Source organism: Meles meles, chromosome 1 (assembly GCF_922984935.1).
Source record: "Meles meles chromosome 1, mMelMel3.1 paternal haplotype, whole genome shotgun sequence".
In the NCBI taxonomy this organism is placed as follows: Eukaryota; Metazoa; Chordata; class Mammalia; order Carnivora; family Mustelidae; genus Meles; species Meles meles.
Window position 1 is genome coordinate 201,509,497 of NC_060066.1, and position 22,472 is coordinate 201,531,968.

The window sequence follows — 22,472 nt, forward strand, 5'->3', positions numbered from 1 at the left end:
GCGCCCCGCCCCCTCCGGGCCCGGCCGCAGGGGGAACCCAGCTCAGGCAGTACGCCGCCGGGAGCCCGGAGCCGAGAGCGCGGAGCTCGGCGCTGCGGGGCCCGGGCCGGGGCGCGCACGGGCGGGAGCCGGCCGGGCCAGCTGAAGCGCAGCCAGGGGGGGGGCCCGGCCGGGCCAGGCTCGGGATGGCGCAGCCGCGGCCCCTGGCGCCCCCCGGCCGTCCGCGGAGGGGCTCGCTGCCGGCTGGGGCCGGCTGGCAGGTGAGGACCCGGGCGAGGGCGGCCTGGCCGAGGGGGTCCGCGGGAGCCGGCTCAGCCCGACTTCCTCGAAGCTGGGGAGACTCTGCCCCAGCCAGGGCGGTGTGCGAGGCTCCGTCATGGAGGGTGTGTGAGCTTCTGGGCTGACACCCCGGCACGGCGGCCACAGGGCGCAGCCCTGCCCCGGGGTCCTGGGCCTTGGGCTCTTTCTCGAGCCGTCCGCGGATCGGAGTGCCCGTGGTGGCACGGTGGCTCTGGGCTACCGCCGCGCTGTGTGTGCGTGCGTGAGTCAGCGTGTCTGTTAGCCTCGGGACCACTTCGCCGACCCCTGCCCCTTTTAGGAGGGGTCTGAATGTCCCAGTGTAACTTTGCGGGGTGCTCTGAGCCACTTCGCTCAAGGTCTGCCATGTGGCTGGCATCTGCTGGCCGGTGAGACTGTAACTGTGGGTGTCACTTGTTGCTGTGTGTGCTCCCTGCATGACAGTCCCATGTGTCAGTGTTTATGTGGCTGTGACTCCGCGTGCATTGTTCCTGGCCATTGTTCCCTCGGGTCACCCTGAGTGGGGCGCTCTGGGGGCCAGTTATGCACCCACATCACTGCCAGGACCGGGTGGGGCCGAGATTGCGTGCCCGGGCACAGATACCCCTGTTGCTCTTGTGCAGATGTAGAGCTAACTGGTGTGTTTGTCTACCTGGACTGCAGGTGTGGCAGTGAGGCTGCCTGGGGAATTGTCCCTTCCAGGCTCAGAGTGTTGGGTGTGGCTGTAGGTGACTGTGGGTCGGTGTCTCCCGTGGCCTCTCGTAGTGCATTTACAGGGTGGGTTTTGGGTCTGGGGACAGGCCCCTGAGTGTGCACATGGAGTGTTTGCATCTCGATCCTCACGCAGTGTGTGCACGTGTGATGGGTGGTGTGTGCCCCAGCAGGCATGAGGGGGAGTATGTGAGCGTCAGGCCTGCAGACCTGTGCCCCCACCCTTGCTGATGAACCACTTGCACGGTGGCTGTTCACTGTTTTCCCCCTCAAAACTCATTTAATGTGGGGTCAAGTCTGTCCTGTCTGTTACCAGGGTGCGTGACTCTGTTAGGGAACGGTGAGCTTGTACGTGGGACTGGGGCTCCGTGGCTCAGTGTCCGTGAACACAGCTGCCGATGTCTGCGAGTGCATGCTATCGTGTCTCTCGGCGCACAGATGTGAGAGTGGTTTTGTGGGTTTTGTGTAGCTTCGTGTTCCATTACTGATGTGCACCTCTGCACAGGAGTGGGTTAGCATCTGTGTGTGTGTTCAGCTTTGCAGGACATGGACCTGTGTGTGAGTGGGTGTGCTGTTGTGTCATTTAGGACATTGCCATGTGTTATTTGTGTGTTAGCCTATGGCTCTGAGGCTCCGAATGGGTGTGCACAGACCCTCTGGGTTTGGGGGGGGGTACTGATTTATGTGTGTTTGCTTTCTTTGGTATAGTGAGAGTGTGTTTAAATATTGGTGTACAAGGCTGTGTGTGTTCAAGCAAGAGAGAGAGAGAGAGTGTGTGTTTCCTGGTGCACAAGCCCACAGCACACGTGTGTGAGCTCAGGCAGTGCCTCCACCAGGCAGCAGGAGCCAAATGAGTTGAGGCCTTGGAAGTGCTGGGGGAGGGGCACTATCATGGAGACCCTGGGGGCTTCCCAGGCCCAGCCCCCAGCGCAGCCAACGGGCAAGGATGCTGCCTTCCAGGAAGGCTCATAGGGAGTTGGCGCTGGAGAGCCCAGAGCTGCCAAGCACGGCTGGCAGAAGCCCCGATTAACCCTTTGTGGCCCTGGCTGGTCTTCAGAGAGGCCGGCTGCCATGGGAGGGGCGAGGGGATGCGTGTGGACTCACACACAGCTGTTGAGCTGATGGGACATCCCAGCACTGTCTCCCCCAATAGCACCCCCCTCCCCCCATAATGCTTGCAGGGGGGTGGGGGTGGGGCCCTCTTCCAGGAGGGGTGGGTAGAACCCCAGACCCTCCTGAGAATCCCGCTGTCTCCTCTCTGGGGCTGGGACCTGGGATACTTGGCCCATCCTGGCACTGCCAAACATGCAGTGACATGGGAGAGACCTGTCTGTCCCCGAGGGTCACATCCGTCCTTGTCTGAGGCAGCAGCCTCCTTACTCTGGGAAGGGGACTGAGTGGGGTGGGCCGCCTGGGAAGGGGCCTGGGCCCTGGGCTGATTTCACGAAGCAGCTGGTCGAGCTCTGCGGGTCATCTGCCCAGAGCTCCCTTCTGCACTGCCCTCTCCACTCCCTCTTGGTGCTCAGACAGGCCCACGGGGGTTGGCTAGAGTTGTGGAGACTCCTTGGGGACTTAGTGGGGTCAGCTGGGCCGATCCTGAGGACTGACCTCCCGTCCTCCCTCTCTGTTGCAGAACACAGAGCTGTTTGAGATGATTGAGAAGATGCAGGTGAGGTTGGTTCTGTTGCCCATCTGGGGGAGCCGCAGAAGGGGCTGGGCTGGGCTGGCGGCCCTTGCTATACGCCCAGCCCTATTCCTCTCTGAGGATGGGCCAGGAGCCCCCAGCAGACTGTTCTGCAGGGAGGTGGTAGCAGGGCATTGTCCTGAGCCCTCTCTCTGGGGGGCCGAGTAGAGGATGGAGGCTGGGAGTGCTAATTCCCTGTTCGACCCATGGGCCCAGAAACCACTTGTGTCTCTCCTGCTCCCATCCCCGTGTAGGTCCCCAGCAGGGCTGGGATCAGTGGCTCATCCCAACTCCCCACCCCCACCCCCATCGACAGCCCCCAACCCCCGACACACATTCACACACATTTCCCATCTGCTAAGAGGCATCCCAGGCTCCACAGACCCCTGTGTACGGTGGCAGGAGGGATAGGTGCCAGGGCACAGAGCAACCTGAGGCTGTGCCACAGGCATGGGGATGTGCCCCACCCCCTCTGCCTGACCCCTGCCCGCCTTGCACTCCCAGCCCTGGTCTTCCAGGCCTCTGTCCGGTGCATGGGTACGTGCTGGGAGGTGGGCAGGGGCGTGAGGCAACTTGAACAAAGCTCAGGAGCTTTCCCTCCAATGTCAGTTTGCCCTCCAAACCCTCTCCTCTGCCCCTTCCTGTTTCTCTGCCTCTCTCACTTTTTCTGTCTCCAGCTGTCCCCCCCTTTCTCTCTCTCTTTCCCTCTGTCCCTCTCCTCTCTCCCCAAACACACATCTTTGTAGATGCAGTGGCCTCCCTCCCACGCTCACACACTAGCACGTGCAGGCCCCCACCTACCCCCAGTCCCAGTGGCACACGTTCCGCACAGAGCCCCCAGCACTCCCTGCATAACCAAGCACCCAGCACCCTGGCCCGGGAATACCCCCCCTCCGTGGCCAGGCTTTCCCCCTCACAGGGTGTCAGCCTCCAGTGGGGTGCAGCACTGGCCGCAGGCATGGGAGGGGTAGAACGGGCTTTGTTACCTTCTCTCTGCAGGGAAGCAGGATGGATGAACAGCGATGCTCCTTCCCACCACCCCTCAAAGTAGGTTGGAACCGTGGCCCCACCCCACTTTTCTGTGGCTGTCTGCCCGTGCTGTCTGCTTCCTGAGCAGCTCTCCAAAGGGCTTGGGACCTGGAAGGGATGGGGAGACTCCCTCCCCAGGTGTGATCAGCCAGTTGCAGGAAAATTCAAACCCAGGACCCAGATGGCTTCTGCCTGGGAAGGCTGATGGGAGGGAGGAGAGGACAGGAGGAGGTGGGAGGGGTAGCCTGGTTGCCCCCCCCACCCCCTTCCTCCCCAGCCTACTGTGAGGAGACAGACAGGAGGCGGGGGCTGGAAGGAGATGGGAGGAGGCTCTTGTTTAGACTCAGAATTTTCTTGTGGGGGTGGGGGGCGGGGGAGGTCGCACCTCCCCTGCAGATAGGCATATGGTTCTGTGGTTGATTTAGGACCTCAACAATCCAGAAGACTGGCAGCTGGGCCTGGGGGGTGGGGGCGAGGTGGGCCCAGGGCTTCAAGGTGAGGGTTGAAGGGGAAATTCATGGGCATATGCCTGACACTTTGTCCAGAGAAGGGGTTCTCCAAGTGGGGTCCTCAAACCAGGGCATCCCCATTACCTGGGAGCTTGTTAGAATGTAAATTCTTAAAAAAAAAAAAAAAAAAGTAAATTTTTGGGGCCCCACCTAGACCCTGGGAAACTGGGGGGGGGGGCACGGCAGTGTGTTTAAGGAGCCCTCGAAGCCATACCGATGTACCGAGAACCACTGGTCCCAAGGTTTCTTCGGGGGAGGCAGCGAGCCTTTTTCCCAAGGCAGAAAGAGACCCAGAGGATGCTGGCAGCACCAGTGAGCTGAGTTTGCCTCAGCCTCTGCCTCCAGGGGTCACCCCAAGGCAAGCCCTGGGGAGATGCCCCAGCCCCATCCACACTCCCAGCCCGGATGGCTGGCTGAACGATGGAGCATTCTGGGGAGACTGGAGGTGAGTCAAGGGTAAAGACCCCACCACAGCTGGGCCTCTGCCCTGTTTGTGTTTTGTAGACAGAGGAGGACTACATTCCCTACCCGAGCGTCCACGAGGTAACTGGCTCGCCCCCCTGAGCCCATCCCTGCTTGGGGCCCAGGGGTGCCCACGGAGGGAGTCTGGATTCTCAGGTCCTCCTCCCTGCCAGGAGCCTGATCTCAGGCCTTGCTGTGGGCACCGGAGGCTCAGCTTACTGGCCCAAGTGTTTAGAACCCCTATGAACCCTTAGACCTCTAATCCAAATCTTCCAGCCTCTTGGCCAAGGTCATGCTCCCAAAGCTACCTTCCCCCAAGTCCTCATCCTTGGAGACTGGAACCCCATGCGCCCTGGGACTGTGCCTGCAGTAGGAGGAGAGGGGCTGGAGCATGTCTGCTGGAGGAGGGTGGATGCAAGCCCTGGGGCCCATATAAGCTCTGGCTCGTTCCCTGGCACTCCTGAGCCATGGCAGAAGTGGCCCGGTCTGAGTTGGGGGGGGAGGTGTCCCGGGGCCCTGGTAGAGTGCAGCATGGGTGGTCTTCACCCGAGTCCCCTTTCAGGTCTTGGGGCGAGAAGGACCTTTCCCCCTCATCCTGTTGCCCCAGTTTGGGGGCTACTGGATCGAAGGCACCAACCACGAAATCACCAGCATCCCGGAGACGGAGCCACTTCAGTCACCCACGACCAAGGTGAAGCTCGAGTGTAACCCCACAGCCCGCATCTACCGGAAGCACTTTCTTGGCAAGGTAGGTAGCCCACCGGTGATGGGGCCGGGCCTGGGAGTTAGCCAGACCCATGGGCTGGGGCTGGGTGTTAGTCCCCGAGTCCCGGGTCTCAAACCTTTGTGGTGGATTCACACATTCATTCAACAAGCATCCATTGCAAAAGGCAGTATGGTGCCACAGTTAGCGGCAGAGGTGGCACCACGGCGTGACCCTGGCTCTGTCACTTGCTACACGAGACATTGGGCAAGTCACTTACCAAAGCCTCCCTCCCCCATGCCTCTGTCTCCTTGTCCATAAAAACTGAGGCGGTGGTGACACGACCTCGTGGGGTTGCTGTAAAGCCTTAACGACAGCAGTGTTTACAAGATGTTTAGAATGGTGACAGGCATCAAGTGAGGCCTCAGTCGACGTTGGCAAGTAATGAGCACCAGCTGTGTGCCCAGCCCTGTTCAGGGTACCAGGTGTGCAGCAGCAAAGGGAACAGACCCAGGCCCCAACCTCAGATCAGGGCTGGAAGAACAGTGCCATGGATGGATGCAAACCCCTGTCCCATCTCCACCTCCAGAGCAGGGGTGACAAGTGACAGCTTGGCAGAGTCAGCGGGTGAGACTCTGGGGGCTGGAGGGGAGGTCACACGCTGGGGTCGTGTGTGTCTGACCCCATGCCAGATGCTGTTCTCTATGCCAATTCGCAGCCCAGGTGGTGGGGAGAGGTGCAGGCTCTGGGGTCTCATGGCCTATGTGTGCATCTGGGCTCTTCCATTTCTTGACGATGTGACCTTAAGTAAGTTACTTAACCTCCCTGAGCCTGTTTCCTCATCCGTAAGAACACGGCTCGTAGAAGCACGTGTAAATCTCCCTCACGCTGGGCACAGAGTGAGCACTTAATCAGTGTTCGCGGTTACTACAACTTCCTAATTACTCTGTGAGATCAGGATCATCCCAGTTTTTACAGAAGAGGGAAACCGAGGCTCATAGAGGTCAAGCGTCTTGGTCAAGGTCACACAATTACCGAGCTAGGAACTGGACCTAGCTCCGGCTGACGTTCCATTAAGATGCACTGGGAGGGCTCAAGGGACCTGAAGACCTCAGTGTGGCCCTTTGCCAAGTGCCTGCCGCTCCGTCTGCAGTTGGTGCCAAGCATTTGGGGGTTTCCGTCCCTCTGTGCCCAGCCAGGGCTCAGGGGGACTCTCAGCTCCAGGTCAACCCAGACTGTCCCCGAGCTGCGGATTTGTGGGGCACATCCCCTGCCCCTTTCTCCACCTGTCCTCTGAGCACAGGTGTTGCCGTTTCAACAGGACTTAACTTCAGGATGACTCCTGTGGCGGGTGTGGCCAGGAGCCAGAACCACTCCCAGGGCCAGGGCCAGCAGGGGGCGCAGAGCCAGGCTGGGGCGAAATATCTTGGCATTCCGGGCCTGCCATTGACCTCAGGACTTCCCCGTCCGGAGGTGCCAGCCCTGGGCTCCCCTCTGGGGGGACCGCTCCTGTCGCAGCTCCCCCTCAGTCCCGCTTCGGTTTTTCTTCCCAGCCCTGTGGCTCCTCCAGGTGTGGAAGGAGGGTGGGAACCTGCCCGGTCAGCCGCCCAGTGTGTTTATGAGATGTTTCACTTCCTGTTTCTCACGGGGCCCTGGCTTCAGGGGCCACAGGGCCACAAGCTGAGCAATCAGTCAGAAGACTTTTATTGAGCACCTACTGTGTGTCCAGTCCAAGAAAAGCAGGGGCTGGGAGATAGGTGTGCAGGTACAAATGTGGTTCTGACTCGGAGGAGGACCCAGACGGCCAAAGTAACTACAAACGTTCAGTGAACACCTACACTCTGCAAGCCTGTTTATCTCTTCAGTCCCTGCACCGTCCTACAAGGCAGTTGGCCTCCCATTTTACAGAGTGGGAAACTGAGGCACAAAGAGGCGAGGTGACCTTAGGCTGCCCAGCTGGCAAGTGGCAGAGCGGGGATTTGAACGCAGGTCTATCTGATACCGAGTCTGCTATCACCCACAACACCTGCTGCTTGGTGAAGGACCCCCATCTGGGAGTGAGCTGGCTTTCTGGCCTGGTTTCTGGAAGCCCCAGGCTCAGCTCTACCCTCTCTCCCGGCCCCCGCCTCCCACCACAGGAGCATTTCAATTACTACTCACTGGACACTGCCCTGGGCCACCTCGTCTTCTCGCTGAAGTATGATGTCATCGGGGACCAGGAGCATCTCCGGCTACTGCTCAGGTGAGGATGGGCCAAGGGGACCTTGCGGCAGCAGGAGGAGCTGAGGCCTTACAGCCTAGAAGCCCATCTCCTTGTACCCACTCCTCTCATTAAAGCCCAGTAAGGCCAGGGAGTTGCCTGAATTTGCTCCGCAAACTAGTCCCTGAGCCAGGCCAGGCCCCATCATCACCTCCGGTCCTCCCTCTCCCTGGGATATATCCCCTCCGGGCTGACTGTGCAGAGGGGCTCTTCCATCTCTCTCTCCGCTGCCTAGCCCCTCAGTGTGGGCTTTCTCCTCCCAGGACCAAGTGCCGGACACACCATGATGTCATCCCCATCTCCTGCCTCACTGAGTTCCCCAATGTGGTCCAGATGGCAAAGGTGAGGCCTGTCTGGGCTCCCCAAGGGGGCACACGGCCAGGTGCAGCTTTGCCAGTGCACACTGTCCTCTTGAGCCCCAGGTCCTAGCCCTGCCTGCCGTAGCCCTACCTCCCGAGTTCTCACCTCCCCTGTGTCCCATGACGCTGGCATGCGGCTCTGTGGTCTGGGCTCCTGTCCCCGGCCCGTGTGCTTTTCGGTCACTTTAGAGCACCTTCAAATACAGGGACCCCGGTTCTCTTCACCCCATCCTGAGCAGCAGTGAGCCCCCAGTCTGGCTGCAGACTCGGCTGCTCCCTCTCTGTTTGGCTGCTGTCCTTCCCAGATGGTGGCCCGGGAGGCCCAGAGGCCCGGAGCCCCTCCCCCCAGGCCCTCCCTTCTCCCTGCAGCTGGTGTGTGAAGATGTGAACGTGGACCGGTTTTACCCTGTGCTCTACCCCAAGGTACGGCTGTATCTGGGCCCCGCTCTGGGCTGGGTGGCTAACTGGGGAACTGAGCACTTATGGGGTACCGGTTGTGTGCAGGGTAGTCCCCCTGAGCTTCTCTCATTGAAGCCACACAACAACTGTGCAAAGTCTGCTTTTGCAGGACAGGAAGCAGAGGCCCAGAGTGGCCCAGTGCCTTATCTGGCGATGCCCAGCAGATGAAGGGGGCCTGCCTTTAACCTTAGTGTTGTCCGCCCTGGAGGCAAGCCTCACATCCGGGAGCTCTCAATGCCATATGGGACCCTTCCCAAGGGCAGTCACTGCTCCTGATCCAGGGGACTCCGGTGGCCTTGCCTTTTGACCCAAGGGGACATGGGGAGAGGGAATAACACAGGCGCCTTCACAAGTACTGCCCCACCGATAGCGGCTATGCTCCCCGCTCTGGCGCTGGCTGTGAGGCCCTGTGGCCACGCCGGGTAAAGATTGGGCTTGTCTATAGTGAGACAGGGGTGCTTCCTCGAAGAGGTGACCCTGAAAGACATGTCAGCCCTCGTGGCTCTGACTGAGTTCTGGAACGAGATGAGGACCCTGAGGGGTGCTGTGGTCCAGAAAAGTTCCCCCAAAGGAAGGGGCCTCAGAAATCAAATGTTACCTCTCAGGTACAAAAGAAGCAACAGAGACCCAAGGTGAGGGGAACGTCTCAAGGCTCCACAGCAAGCTGGAGGGACTAGTCTCACTCTAGAATGAGGCTGTGGGTTTACAAAGGAGCCAAGGACAAAGTTGGGTATTACAGAGTAGACTCGGGTGGGGGCCTGTGGGCCAGACTCCAGAGCAGTGAGCTTAAGCTTTGGTCGTGAGTTCGAGTCCCAGCTCTGCCACTTGCAAGCGGCTTACCTTGGGCAAATCACAAGTTCCTTAACCTCTCTGAACCTTGGTTTCTTCGTCTGTAAAATGGGGACAGCAGCAGTGTCTCCCTCATGGGCTTGTCATGAAGGTTCAGTGAGATGACCCGGGTAGAGTACCCGGCCCCGCGCTCGGCACGGAGTCAGAGCGGGACGTGGTGGCAGGTTGGAAAAGCGGCCATCTCACCCCGGTCCTCTCCCCACAGGCTTCCCGGCTCATCGTCACCTTTGACGAGCATGTTATCAGCAATAACTTCAAGTTTGGAGTCATTTATCAGAAGCTTGGGCAGGTGCGCTCACCTCCTCCTCCAGGCTTCCCCACCCTGCTGGTGGTGGACCTGGGGCCTCAGACCTTTGCCAGCGAGGGTGCCTGCCCAGGGACGGTGCTTCCCAGGAGCTCGGGGCGGGGAGGAGTGAGGGGACACGGAGGTCCTCCTCCCAGCCTGCTGTAGGTGCAGCAGCGGCTGGGCTCGGGAGTGCCAGCTCGGTGACCTCTGCCCTCCCTGTGTCCCCAGACCTCTGAGGAAGAGCTCTTCAGCACCAATGAGGAAAGCCCCGCCTTCGTGGAGTTTCTCGAATTTCTGGGCCAGAAGGTCAAACTGCAGGACTTTAAAGGGTGAGCATTAGGGGGGAAGAGCATCGCTTAATTGGACCCATGCCCTGGGGCGGGGAGGGAGGCCCTGTCCTGGCCCGATGGAGGCCTGGCTGGGACTGGAGACTGAGCCGTGTGGCCTGGGGGGCCCCGGGGCAGGTTCCGAGGAGGCCTGGACGTGACCCACGGGCAGACGGGGACCGAGTCTGTGTACTGCAACTTCCGCAACAAGGAGATCATGTTTCACGTGTCCACCAAGCTGCCCTACACAGAAGGGGACGCCCAGCAGGTAGCCTGGGCACCCACCCACCTGCTTCCCACCTGTCCCCCTGTCCCCCCATCCACCTGTCTGTTCAGTGTTCACCACACCAGGTTCAGGGGGCCCTGGGATGTAGACATGGAAAGGATCCCTTCCCCCAAGTTGTGGGCCCGAGCGGGGGCAGGGTGACACACTGCTGTAGTGTTGGGAAAGCCTGTTGCCACATCCACGGCGTGCGGATGATAATGGCACCGACCTCAGGTGAGCGTGCAGGAGGGAACGCGTACCACGCGGCTAGAACAGTATCTGGTACATGACAAGAGCTCAATAAATGGGAGTTAGTGTTTTTACAGGGAGGGAGAGGCATTGTGGGGTCACATGGGGTTACTTAAACTTGGCAGAGGTAGGAATCAAGAAAAGCTTTGAAGACAAAATGATCTCTAGGCCGCAGAGGAGCTGGGAGAAGGAGGGGGAATATTCCAGGTGGAGAAAATGGCTTCCAAGTCCTGCAGAGGCCTGGAGGCGAGGAAGTACAGAGCATAGTCTGGGAGCTGAACTCTGAAATCTGTCACCTGTCCCAGGCTTCCTGCAGGGCGGTCCACTTGACCCTATGCCACCACCCCAGGGAGATAAAAGGGTAGTATGAGAAAAATGGAAGTATTTCTGTTTAGTATCTTTCAAGTTTCTTCTGAGAGGATCCTGTGTTCATCTCAGCACCAGGAATGTATACTCTGAGTGGAACCTGTTTGCTCATGAGGGGTTGTGTTTGGGGTATTGAGACAGAAGGAGGGCTGCAAGGAAGAACCTGGGGCCCAGGAGCCCTGGGTTGGGGTCCTCTCACTCACCGCGGGGCCTTGCGAGCCCCTTCTCTGTCAGTCTCCGTTTCCTCATCGGTCACAGGATTCCAAGCAAACTAAAATAAATTTTTTTTTAATTTATTTATTGGACAGAGATCACAAAGTAGGCAGACAGGCAGGCAGAGAGAGAGAGAGAGAGAGAGAGGAGGAAGCAGGCTCCCTGCAGAGCAGAGAGCCCGATGCGGGGCTCGATTCCAGGACCCTGGGATCCTGACCTGAGCCGAAGGCAGAGGCTTTAACCCACTGAGCCACCCAGGCACCCCAAACTAAAATAATGTGAAGACAAGTTTCTCCTGACATTTTTTGGGGAGAGAAGTGAATCCTCAGACGTACCCTCTGCCTACCCCAAACCCTCCGGCCGACCTACAGGCACCCTCCCCACCCTCCCCTGCGCCCGGCGAGCCCCTCTCTAGCCAGGTGGTCAAGGCCTGTGGCCCTGTGCTCAGTTGCAGCGGAAGCGGCACATCGGGAACGACATCGTCGCTGTCGTCTTCCAGGACGAGAACACACCCTTTGTGCCTGACATGATTGCATCCAACTTCCTACATGCCTATGTGGTGGTACAGGCCGAGGGCGGGGGGCCGGATGGCCCGCTGTACAAGGTGGGTGATGGCGCCGATCAGCCGCAGCCCCTGGCCCAGCCCCACCTGGGGTCACTGGGACGGTCCAGAGGGCTCTGAGTCCCCCTCTTGCTCTGTTGATGAAGGAGTCCCAGTCTGCCCTCTCTGCCCCCCCCCCCCCCCCCCCCCCGGTTATCTCCCTCCACGGAGCTGGTTACCCTTGTCCACCCTTTAATCTCCTTGCCCTTCACTATCCTCTATGACCCCTGAGACCCTCTACCTCTTCTCACCACCCAGATTCAGGACCAAGGAAGGAGGAGCTGAGATCCTGGGGTTCCCTGGCCCAATCAGCAGTTACTGAACCTTCCCCAGCAGGGGGCAGGCCCGGGGTGAATTAGGGGTCTCTGGCTGGGGTGTGGACTCCACAGCAACTGCTGCTCTCTCTTCCAGGTCTCTGTCACTGCTAGAGACGACGTGCCCTTCTTTGGGCCCCCCCTCCCGGACCCCGCTGTGTTCAGGAAGGTGAGGGGCAGCCCTCAGCCCCAGTCATGGAGAGAGCAGGACGAGATGGGCGGGGACTGAAGGGGGCACACTTCTGCTATAAGTGGTCCTGAAGCCCCACCGTGTGTGCCAGGCCAGCGGGGCCCCCCCAACCATGTAACTGGGGCCTGGCTTCTCGTCCAAAGCCATCTTCACTTACAAAGCCACAGAACAAAGGGCACCACTGTTTTAGATTTCTCATAGGCGACTCTGTGGCCTTTCCTAACTGCTATTATCTTTCTGACAATTACAGTCTTTCTTCTAAATTGTCTGGGAAGAGGGCACATGTTTCTCTTACCTGTCAGGCCCTGGCTTCACTTCTCCCCCAGACTGAGGCATAGGAGACCCGAGCCAGCCCCTTACAACTGTGAAATTTCCTCTCCTGAGGGGTGGGTGACCATGAAGGGCACAGGGGACCCTCACAGGTACCGAGGCCAAGCCAAGGAGCGCCCTTCCGGGAGTGAAGAGGACGACCCCAGGGCACCAGCAAGGCACAGCCCAGGGACGGCAGCCCCTGAGTCACTGGTGTCCCGCCCCTTGCCTCTGTGTTCATCTGAGCACCTTTCTCCTCTCCACACTGGGGGCTTCCAGGGGCCTGAGTTCCAGGAATTTCTGCTGACAAAGCTGATCAATGCTGAATATGCCTGCTACAAGGCAGAGAAGTTTGCCAAACTGGAGGTGAGGATGGGCTGTTGGACTGAACCCCTCCCCCTAACCTGGGATGTCAGCCCTGCGCCTGGGGAGGGAAATGCCACCTTCAGACTTTGGCCTGAGGGAGAGCTGTCTGGGGTGGGGGTGGACTTACACGTGAGCAGGGCTAGGGTCGGGGAGAGGGAATAGGGAATTTCTTGGATTATGTGAGGAATGTCCCAGGAGGCGCCCGCAGGTGGGCAGGCTGGCACAGAGGACACCGTGCGGGAGGGGCGAAAACTGGGGTTCAGGACGAGAGGAGCTCTGGGGGCTGCCGGAGCTGCCGAGGGGCCCAGGGGAAGACAGCGTGGGCTCCCGGAACCCAGGCTCACCCCCTACTCACTCGGAGAAGGCGGACGGGATTCTAATTGTGGAACGAAGGGCCGGATCACTGCGCTCTCTCCTGATGGCCCCCACCTGGCCCACAGGAGCGGACACGCGCCGCCCTCCTGGAGACGCTCTATGAGGAACTGCACATCCACAGCCAGTCCATGATGGGCCTGGGCGGTGACGAGGACAAGATGGAGAACGGCAGCGGCGGAGGCGGCTTCTTCGAGTCTTTTAAGGTGAAGAGCCAGGGTCTACCTAGAGCGGAGGGGCGGGGGTGTGTCCAGGGTGGAGTCAGGGGCGTGGTTACGGGCAAGGCGCGGGGGTGTGGCCGGAGGCGGGCTCCCATTGGGGTGGAGTCGGGGGCGGGGTTACGGGCAAGGCTCAGAAGTGTGGCCAGAGGCGGGCTCACATTGGGGAGGGTGAGGCGAGGGGTGGGGTCGGGGGCGGGGTTAATAAACGTGTAAGATGAGCTGGGAGCAAGGTTGCAAGTACCTGGGGTGGAGTCTGGATAATGGGGAGCTTCAGGGAGGACCTAGGTTTTAGGGTGGGGCTCTAACTTAGGAGGAGTTAATGTTGGAGGTGGAGCCTACGCTTGGGGGTGGAGTCTACTTGAGAATTCTACGAAGGTGGAGCCTTCTAGGTGGCAACCAGGTGCCTCTGGTGGTGGCGGCCAGGTCAGCAAGCAGAAAAGGGGGGAGGAGGTGTCTGTCCTCAGAGGGAAAGAAACAGAAGTCTGAGGTGTAGTATGTGACCTGAGTGGCCATAGGAGAGGGACCTGGCCTGTGTGACCTCAGGCCTGTATGACCCTGTGACCTGGCTGTCTCTAGTTTGGTAAAGTCCTGGGTTTTTGTTTTTGTTTTTAAAGATTTTATTTATTTATTTGACAGACAGAGACCACAAGTAGGCAGATAGGCAGGCAGAGAGAGAGGAGGAAGCTCCCCGCAGAGCAGAGAGCCTGATGCCGGGCTCGATCCCAGGACCTGAGCTGAAGGCAGAGGCCTTAACGCACTGAGCCACCTAGGTGCCCCAAGCCATTTCTTCATCTACTGGGTAGGGCGGTGGCAGTTTACCTCCTACACCAGTTGAGAATTATTTGTAAAGGAGTTATATTAGTGCGATATAAGTTCAAAAGCAAATTGCAAAACTCTGCCTGTCTCCCTCAGCAGTTGCTGTCCAAAGTAAGAGGTCAGGAGGGGGGAACTCCTCTTTCCCCCTCAGGTTCTGGACTCCCCCCAGTGGCAGAACCCCAGGCCATGGTTTCCTTGCCACTTTCTCCTCCATCCACGGGAGGGAAACTGCCCACCCTCCAGGTGCCCCACCAGGCAGGCTGGGCCTCACCCTCAGCCCAGGGCAGGCAGCAAAGCTGGAGATGTAGGTTTGCAATGGGTTTGCATAAGGGCATTGGTCCACCTGCCCCCGCCTGCCCTGGACTTGGGCGAGCAGACCGTCTTTGAGAAAGGAGCCAAAGGAGAGCCCTGCCTGTGCCCACTGAAGACAGGTGAAAATTGCTCTGGGTTGCTTCGAGAGGGATGGGGGTCCAGTGGCCCCATATCTCTGGTAGGTACTGGACAGTGGACCTGGATTAAGTCAAAGAATTTCTCAGAGGCAGCAGAACCCACAGTTAAGGTTGTGTGATTTGGAATATGGGTTCCAGGCTTGTCTCGTATATGTAAAATCGTCTTGGTAACAGTGCCTACCTCGTAGGGCAGATTGACTGAGTGGAGGTAAAGTGCCCGGCCCCATAGGAAACGTTCAGTACAGACTGGCCGAGAAAAGCAAGGAAGAAAAGGCAAGAGGGAGGAAAGAAAAGAAAGTAGGAGAGAAAGACCTACAGGACCCTAAGAGCAGAAAACTGAGGTTTCTGGAGGGTTCTCTGCGCACGCTCTGGTCTTGCCGCAGCATCTTCTGCAATCCTTACAACAGCCACGTGAGAGTCTAGGAGGCTCAGAGGGGTGCGGTGGCTGGTCCAACATCACCCGGCAAGCTGGTGGTAGAGCCAAGGCCCGAACTACCCTTGGGAGACCTGTGCGCTTGCCCCTCCTATGGCCTCCCAGACAGAGACTTCCTGGGGTTACTAGAGGGGTACTGGTGGTGAGGGACCAGATGCCTGGGCTCCTAGGTTTCCTGGGGGGAGGGGGGACCTCAAAGTCTGGGCCTCCTCCACTCCCACCCCACCTTCACAGCGGGCCATCCGAAGCCGCAGCCAGTCCATGGATGCCATGGGACTAAGCAACAAGAAGCCCAACACCGTGTCCACCAGCCACAGCGGGAGCTTTGCCCCCAACAACCCCGACCTGGCCAAGGCAGCTGGAATAGTGAGTGCCCTCCCCCAGCAGGCCCCAGCTCTCCCCCGCCTCTGGGGCCTGCCCCGCACACCCCCCTCCCCATTGCCCCGCTGAGTGCCCATCCTGGGTTCTAGACTGAGTCCAGCCACTGCTCCCCATGGGGGTCCAATGTCCAGGCCACGACAGTGGGGTGCTGAGAGCCTGCAGCCCCCCCCCCCTTCCAGCTCCTCAGCCCATCCCTCCTCCTGGTCTCTTATTCAGGTGACTTTCTGCGGGTCCGCTCTGGGGCTCCCTCTGTATGACATTCCTTACTGAGCACGTACTGTCTGTCATGTGCTGGGAGTGGGGCTGCTTTGTGGGCACTACTGTCCAGCCTTGGGTTGCTGAGCACTACTGTGTGTCAGGCTGCGGGCACGCACTGTGTGTCAGACCCTGGATTTCTGTGTGAGCGCCTGCCGTGTGCCTGGCCCTGAGATGCTGGTGGGCACTTACTGTGTGTCAGGACTTGGGCTGCTCTGCGAGCTCCTGTTGTATCAGGACCCGGTTGCTGTGTGGACGTGTACTGTGTGAGCTACTACCGTGGGCCTGAGCCTGAGTGTCTGTGAGTACTTACTGTGTGTCCGTTCCTGGGCGGCTGTTTGTGGGCATCGGCTCTGTAAGTGTCCGCTGGATGCCCCGTCCCTGGGCTCTCGTGTGAGAACCTACTATGCATCAGGAGGCGGGCTCCTGACTCCTGACCGAGCACGCGGTCCATGCTAAGCCCTGGAGACCGGTGAAATTTCGCTGCGTGGCAGGAAGCGAGCTGTGGTTTGAGCGTGTTCTCTGTGAGCCCCTTCTTCCGCGTGCCTGGCCCTAAGTTGCCATGTGAGCACCTACTGTGTGTCGGGGCCTCTCTGGTTGTGGCTGCCTCTCACGTGTCAACAACTGGCTTCTTTGCGAGCGTCTCCCAAGCGAGCTCCTGCTGTGTGATTACTTCTTGTCTGCCGTCCTCTGCGGGACTCTGCCGCTAAGACTGGGGGGTGTGCTGGGCACACGGGGTGGATGAGGCCTTCAGCTCTGGGCCCATCTGCTTTGCACCGCCCAGCGTCCGCCCCTGGCGTGGCACCTGCCGCTCTGCTCCTCCCTGTCCTGCCATCTTTCTTCCATCCATCTGTCCGGCTGTCCTTTTGTCTTTCATTGACTGCATGCCGCATGCCAAGCCCTGTGCTCCATGCTATGAGGCTGTGTCACGTGGCAGGAGGTCCCCGTCCCCCGTCATCCCCCAGCCACCCCTGTCCCATGGTATGGCCTGGCCCGGGGAGCAAGGCAGGGCCTCTGCTGGCCTGCAGTCACCAAGCCTACTGTCCCAGGAGAAGCAGGTCCACCCCCTCCCTTCCCGCCGAGTGGCCCAGCCTCCTGTGGGTGCTGTCAAGGGGCCCCGGGGCCGGGCCAGGCCAACAGCACCCACCAGGGCAGTAACCAGACCCATTTCTGTTTTTGTTTTTGTACATCTCTCTCTTCTGCTCTTACTTCTTTTTCTTCTGCGTCTGTATTGTCCCTGATCCACCTTCCCTCTCCCTCCTACTGCCCCCGCCCCCCCACCCGACACCTGTCTCTTCCCTCCTCCCACCCCTGCCCACACTGTTCTCTCCCCGCTTTCTCCTTCCCGCCTCCCTGTTTTTCCTGGCTCTGTCTGTCTGCGTTTCTCTCCGTGACCCCGTTTGTGCTCCCCAACCTGTGTCTGTCCACGTCACTGTCTTTTGGGCCATCTCTCTCCTCCATCCACTGTCCCACCCCTTCCTGGCCGTGTTGTCTCTGTCAACCCACTGCCTCACTGTCCCCTCTGTTTCTCTCTGTCCGTCTGTCCTTCCCCCCTTTCCCTGTCTCGCCTCTCCCACCCCTTCCATCTCTCTGTGTGTCTCTCTCCACGTCTGTCTGTTTCTCTCTGGCCCTGCCCTCTGCCGCTTGCCAGTCATTGCTTATTCCCGGGAAAAGCGCGAGTAGATTCGGACGCCGGGGCAGTGCCATAGGCATAGGAACCGTGGAAGAGGTTGTCGTCCGCGGGGCCGCCGGCTCTGGAGGCTGCCTGCACGTGCTGTTCTCTGCTCGCTCTCAGGACGGAGGCCATATTGGGGACGTTGCCCCCCACCTTCCCTTGGGCCGGGCCCGGGGCTGTGCAGGGTGGAGTGCCGGCAGCTCGGGCTCGGAGGCCTCATACCTGTGCCCGAGCCCGTGTACCCCCCCAACCCCCCACCAGGGGCTTCTGGCCCTGCCCTGGCCCTTGGGACCCTGGCCGAGTCCCTGCCAAGATCTGGTACCCAAAGACCCTACGCCCAGCTGCACGTCCCCCAATATCGCCAGTTCTGCATGGAACGCCATCCCTCTCCTTTGCCCCGATTCCCGCCCCCCGCACCATGAACCGGCCTGGCGGTTCCTGCCACTCCATGCCTCCCTGGGGCCCACCTTCCTGCCTCCTCTGAGAAGCTGGGGTCTGCCTCTGGCGCTGGGGCCTCCCACCCTAGCGTGCTGAGCAACCACGGGAGGGAGAGTGGCTTTCAACCACGGGGCGAGCGTCTCCTCCAGCCAGTTTGGAGGTTCCAAGGTGGGGCGGGGCTTGTGTTGCAATGTCCACTCTCTCCCCATGGCCCTGAGCCTCCAGGTCCCAAGACAACGTGGGGGCAGGGGGCTGGGAGTCATGCTGAGGTCTCAGCCTCTTCCCATCCCGGCCCAGAGTGGCTGCCCAGCCTCCTCGGGTTCCTGCCCTTCTCCTGGACTGAGATTCCAGGCCCCATGCTGCTGTGTGCTCTTGGGGGGCCCTGGCCCTCACCAGGCCTGTTTCCCTGTCTGTGAACTTGGAGAGCTGTCTCCGGAGGTGGAGATTTCTCTCGTCCTTTCTTGTTCCATTGCCTCTGCTTCAGGGCCTGGGGCAGCAGGGCCCCAGGTGGCATGTGGGGGGCAGTGGCTCTCCCAGGACAGGTGGGCACTGAGTTGGGGCCTTTCCCTGCAGTCACTGATCGTCCCAGGAAAGAGCCCCACAAGGAAGAAGTCGGGCCCGTTCGGCTCACGCCGTAGCAGTGCTATCGGGATCGAAAACATCCAGGAGGTGCAGGAGAAAAGGTGGGTGGGCAGGTGCCCTGTCTCCTCCAGCCCCTCCCCTGGCTCCTGTGCGGTGGCAGGGTTAGGCGAGCAGGAGGGAGTTCCAACTCCTCGGCCCCCCGCCCCTCTCTGGGCACAGCTCTGCAGCCGAGCACCTGCTGTGTGCCAGGTCCCTGGGCCAGCTCGTCCTCTACCGCGCAACACCGTCTTTGGTCGGCGGGTCTTGCCTGGCTCCCCAGTGGGTCACACCTTGCATGGCAAGGTGCTGTAGATGAGAGGGTGCAGGGGCCTGCCCAGGTCACACAGCCAGTGAGAGGCAGAGCTGAGATGGACGGCCTGGCCTGTGGGGGTTGCGGGGCGACACCTGTGTGGGGAGAGTGCAGGTGGCCTGCCTCAGAAGCAGCAGGACGGCCCCTGGGAAGCAGAGGAGAGGTCCTGACTGTGAAAGCTGCCTCGGTCACTGGACCTCTCTGAGTCTCACCGTCCCAATTTGGAAAATGAGGCTAAGAACACAACAGACAGCATGCGGCGGCTGGAGAGGTGTGGTGTGGGGCATGCGACACAGGGCAGGTGGCCTGGGCTCGGGTTTGGAGGTGGGACCATTCTCATGGCCACGGGAGCCCAGAAGCCTGTGAAGCCTGGGTTCAGATCTTGACTTTGCCATGGGCCTAGCGGTGTATCGCGGGGCAGATTCCTTCCCGTCTCTGGTCTCCAGTTGCTTTCCTCATGACAGGGATAAGGAGGGGAGAGCTGGAGGAGTGTCCTATCTTCCATAGGTGTTCCGGCACCCCTGCTCCTTTCCTCGGTCAGGCCAGCCACTTTGCTGCAGGGACGGCCCCGGGGTTGGCCCCTGAGGATATAGGGTTTGGGGATGAGGCAGGAGGCACCCGTGACCTCACCACCTGGGCCTCATTCTACCCTTGATCCCAGGCCTGGTGCTGAATCCCCCCACTGCCCCCGTGTGCCCCGCAGGGAGAGTCCCCCCGCCGGCCAGAAGACCCCAGACAGCGGGCACGCCTCACAGGAGCCCAAGTCGGAGAACTCATCCACTCAGAGCTCCCCAGAGATGCCCACGACCAAGAACAGGTTGGGGTTCGGGGCACGCCGAGCCAGGGGGCTTGGACTCACCCTTTCCAGTCTCTGCATGGGCCTGGGGCTGCCCGTTGGGCACCAGGGCTTTGTGTGTTGGACACCAGAGCATCAGGGAGGTCTGGGCACTCTCACAGGTCCTCCTTTGACACACACCAACCGAGAGCTTCATTCATGCCAGGCCCCAGGCCAAGCTCCAAATCCAAGAGTGAGCTGGGCATACACAGCCCCTGCCCCATGGAGCTGGCACTCCAGAGTAGCGTGACCTGATGAGCTGTTTCTAAATGGTGACACAAAAGACAGTAAAGCAGGGGATGCAATGAGGACTTACTGGGGGGGGGGCAGGTAGTTGGTGCTCAAGAAAGACATCTAGAAATGAGGGAGGCTTCAAGTGAGAGCTGAGTGAGGAGCCAGCCCTGCTAGGGCTGGCATGGCAGAGGGAAGAGGGCTCCAAGCAAAAAACACAGCAAGTGCAAAGGCCCTGAGGCATGCTTGAAGGATAGAAGAGTGGTGCAGTTGGAACTGAGTGAGTGAGGGGCTGGGCCCAGGCAGACTTTGTGCTGGGTGATGCTGGGGATGTCGGGGAGGTGGGCAGGGGCTAGATCCTGACTGGAAGCCATATGAGCCATAAGTGGGGCCAAGGAGAACCCTTTGGGATTTTAGTTAAGAGGAGTGATGCTTTCCAACCTGATTGTGGTTGCCATGTGAAGAGGTGGGGTGGGGAAGAACGGAAGTAGGGGGAGGCCACCCCTCTCTTCAGTGCTGTGGCTCAGCCTCCTCTGCCCTGGCTGTGGGAGTGTCTGGACTCCCAGACTGTGCTCTCCTGAAGGGTCAGGCCAGTGAACAGAGAAGAAGGAATGCACGACAGGGACAGGGAGAGACAGGACTTGCAGACCCAGAGTGGGGAGGTCCCTTCCCACCTTGAGAGGAGGAAATCAGGGAGGAGGAGACCCTCAGCTGAGTTTTGAAAAATGAATTTGCTTTTGGGGGTTTGAGGGAAGGAGTGAGACTCCAGGAGACACAAAGTCCTGAGCATGGAACAAAACTGAGAGGGTTGAGAGTAGACTGTGGAGTTGGAAGGCCTGGGTCCTAACCCCTGTTCTCCCACCTATGGCTGGGTGACCTTGGGCTATGTGCCCACCCTCTCTGAACCTCGGTGTTTCCTTATCTGTAAGATGGGTCTATCAATGATAACCATGAGATAACTCCAGTAACAGCACTTAAAACAGTGCCTGGCACAGAGCAAACGTACCCTGGACCAGAGTGTCTCTGTAAATATTATTATTACTGAATACCTCACCAAGGAAATTAGGCTTTATCTGGGGCGATGGGGAAACACAAGAGGGTTTTGCTCCGGGGAGAGGTGTGTTCAGACCCATGAATTAGGAAGGACAGCAGTGGGGGGAGGCTCTGAGGCCTGGGCAGCTGTCGTGGGGGCCATAGAGATGCCTGGGTGGCTGCAGGCTGGGCCTCCCAGGGCAGGGAAGCGGGGGTGCGGGGCCCGGAGCAGACGCAGGCTGACAGGGTGCTGTCTGCGCAGAGCGGAGACGACAGCCCAGAGGGCGGAAGTGCTGAAGGACTTCTCCCGCTCCTCGTCCAGCGCCAGCAGCTTCGCCAGCGTGGTGGAGGAGACCGAGGGAGGGGACGCGGATGACACAGGCCTGGTGAGAGGCCCTGGGAGCCGTGGTGCTCTGCGGTGGCCAGGAGGCAGCCTTCTGGTCCCTGGAGACACTCGGGGCAGAAGCGTGGTGTGTGGATGGGATGTGGGTGTGCTGAGATGCGCTCAGGGGACCCAGCCCAAGGGAGTCATGCGGACGAACGCTCCCTTACTCTGAAGCCTTCCATGGCTCCCCAGCGTCATCCCCAGAGAGTCCCATCTCTGAAGGCTCCACTGAGGAGCCGGTCCCTCCCCAGCCTCGTCTCTTACCACTTTGCTGTCCTGTGGTCCGTTGTAGTCCCTGCAACATAGGCTTATCCCACCTCCGGGCCTTGGCACTTGCTACCTCCTTGGTCTGGAACCCTCTCCCTGTCTCCTCTTTCCCCCTTTGTCTGACTGACTCCTATTCATCCTTCCCACTCGGCCTCCCATCACCTCCTCCTGAAAGCCTTCCCTGATTTTCTAGTCCCAGGGTAGGCTGGGAACCCCCTTCTCATGCTCTCACAGCCCCCCGGGGCTTTGCCTTTAGCACCCTGTGTCATTCTTCATTCAGCAAAGCTCTAGCAGCCCCCTCTTCCTTGCCAGGCCCTGTTCCAAGTGCTGCGGATGCAGCAGGGAGCAGGGCAGACCATGGCCCTGCCGGTGGGGCTCAGAGTCTGGAATTCTACTAGTCTCTTCAGAGCCTGTCTTGCCTCCTAGACCTCACTGTCTGAGGGCAGGGACCCTGCCTGCTTTCTCTCACCAGCTTGGCCCAGGATAGACCTCAGTGAATGCTTGCTGAATGAATGAATGGGAGTGTGTGGTGTACGCCCCCCACTCTGTCCTCCTGTGGTCTCACTGGGGCAGATGTTGCTGGGCCCCCATCCTCTTTGCAGGGAGGCAAGGGTGAGGGGTTCTGGGTTGCCACAAGCAGAGGAGGCCGGGAGGCAGGACGGGAGCCCAGCCAGCCCCTGGAGGAGAGCTGACCTCCCTCTTTCTCTCTTCCCCCATCCCCAGGAGAGCGTCTCGTCCTCAGGGACGCCTCACAAACGGGACTCCTTCATCTACAGCACGTGGCTGGAGGATAGCGTCAGCACCACGAGTGGGGGCAGCTCCCCAGGTACCAGGCCACAGGCAGCTTCCCCTGCCAAGCCCCCCTTGTGGCAGGAGGGGGACAGGGAGAGGCACAGAGGGTCGAGACCACTCCTCACACCCCAGGCGGTGGGTGTGTGATGGGC

The 22,472-nt window shown here is 60.0% G+C and overlaps 1 protein-coding gene across 1 annotated transcript in view; it reads left to right on the forward strand.

Annotated features, from left to right (window-relative positions):
- LOC123942574 (RAP1 GTPase activating protein) overlaps positions 1-22,472 on the forward strand; it is a 49,311-nt gene that overhangs the window by 24,726 nt on the left and 2,113 nt on the right. Inside the window, 20 exon segments of the mRNA XM_046006588.1 lie at positions 2,642-2,677; positions 3,692-3,739; positions 4,735-4,773; positions 5,255-5,440; positions 7,534-7,637; positions 7,919-7,997; positions 8,384-8,437; positions 9,528-9,611; positions 9,837-9,937; positions 10,073-10,202; positions 11,476-11,631; positions 12,040-12,111; positions 12,721-12,807; positions 13,248-13,385; positions 15,333-15,464; positions 17,386-17,463; positions 18,421-18,530; positions 19,482-19,595; positions 21,139-21,262; positions 22,252-22,354. Coding sequence (XP_045862544.1) covers positions 2,642-2,677; positions 3,692-3,739; positions 4,735-4,773; positions 5,255-5,440; positions 7,534-7,637; positions 7,919-7,997; positions 8,384-8,437; positions 9,528-9,611; positions 9,837-9,937; positions 10,073-10,202; positions 11,476-11,631; positions 12,040-12,111; positions 12,721-12,807; positions 13,248-13,385; positions 15,333-15,464; positions 17,386-17,463; positions 18,421-18,530; positions 19,482-19,595; positions 21,139-21,262; positions 22,252-22,354 — 1,975 coding nt within the window.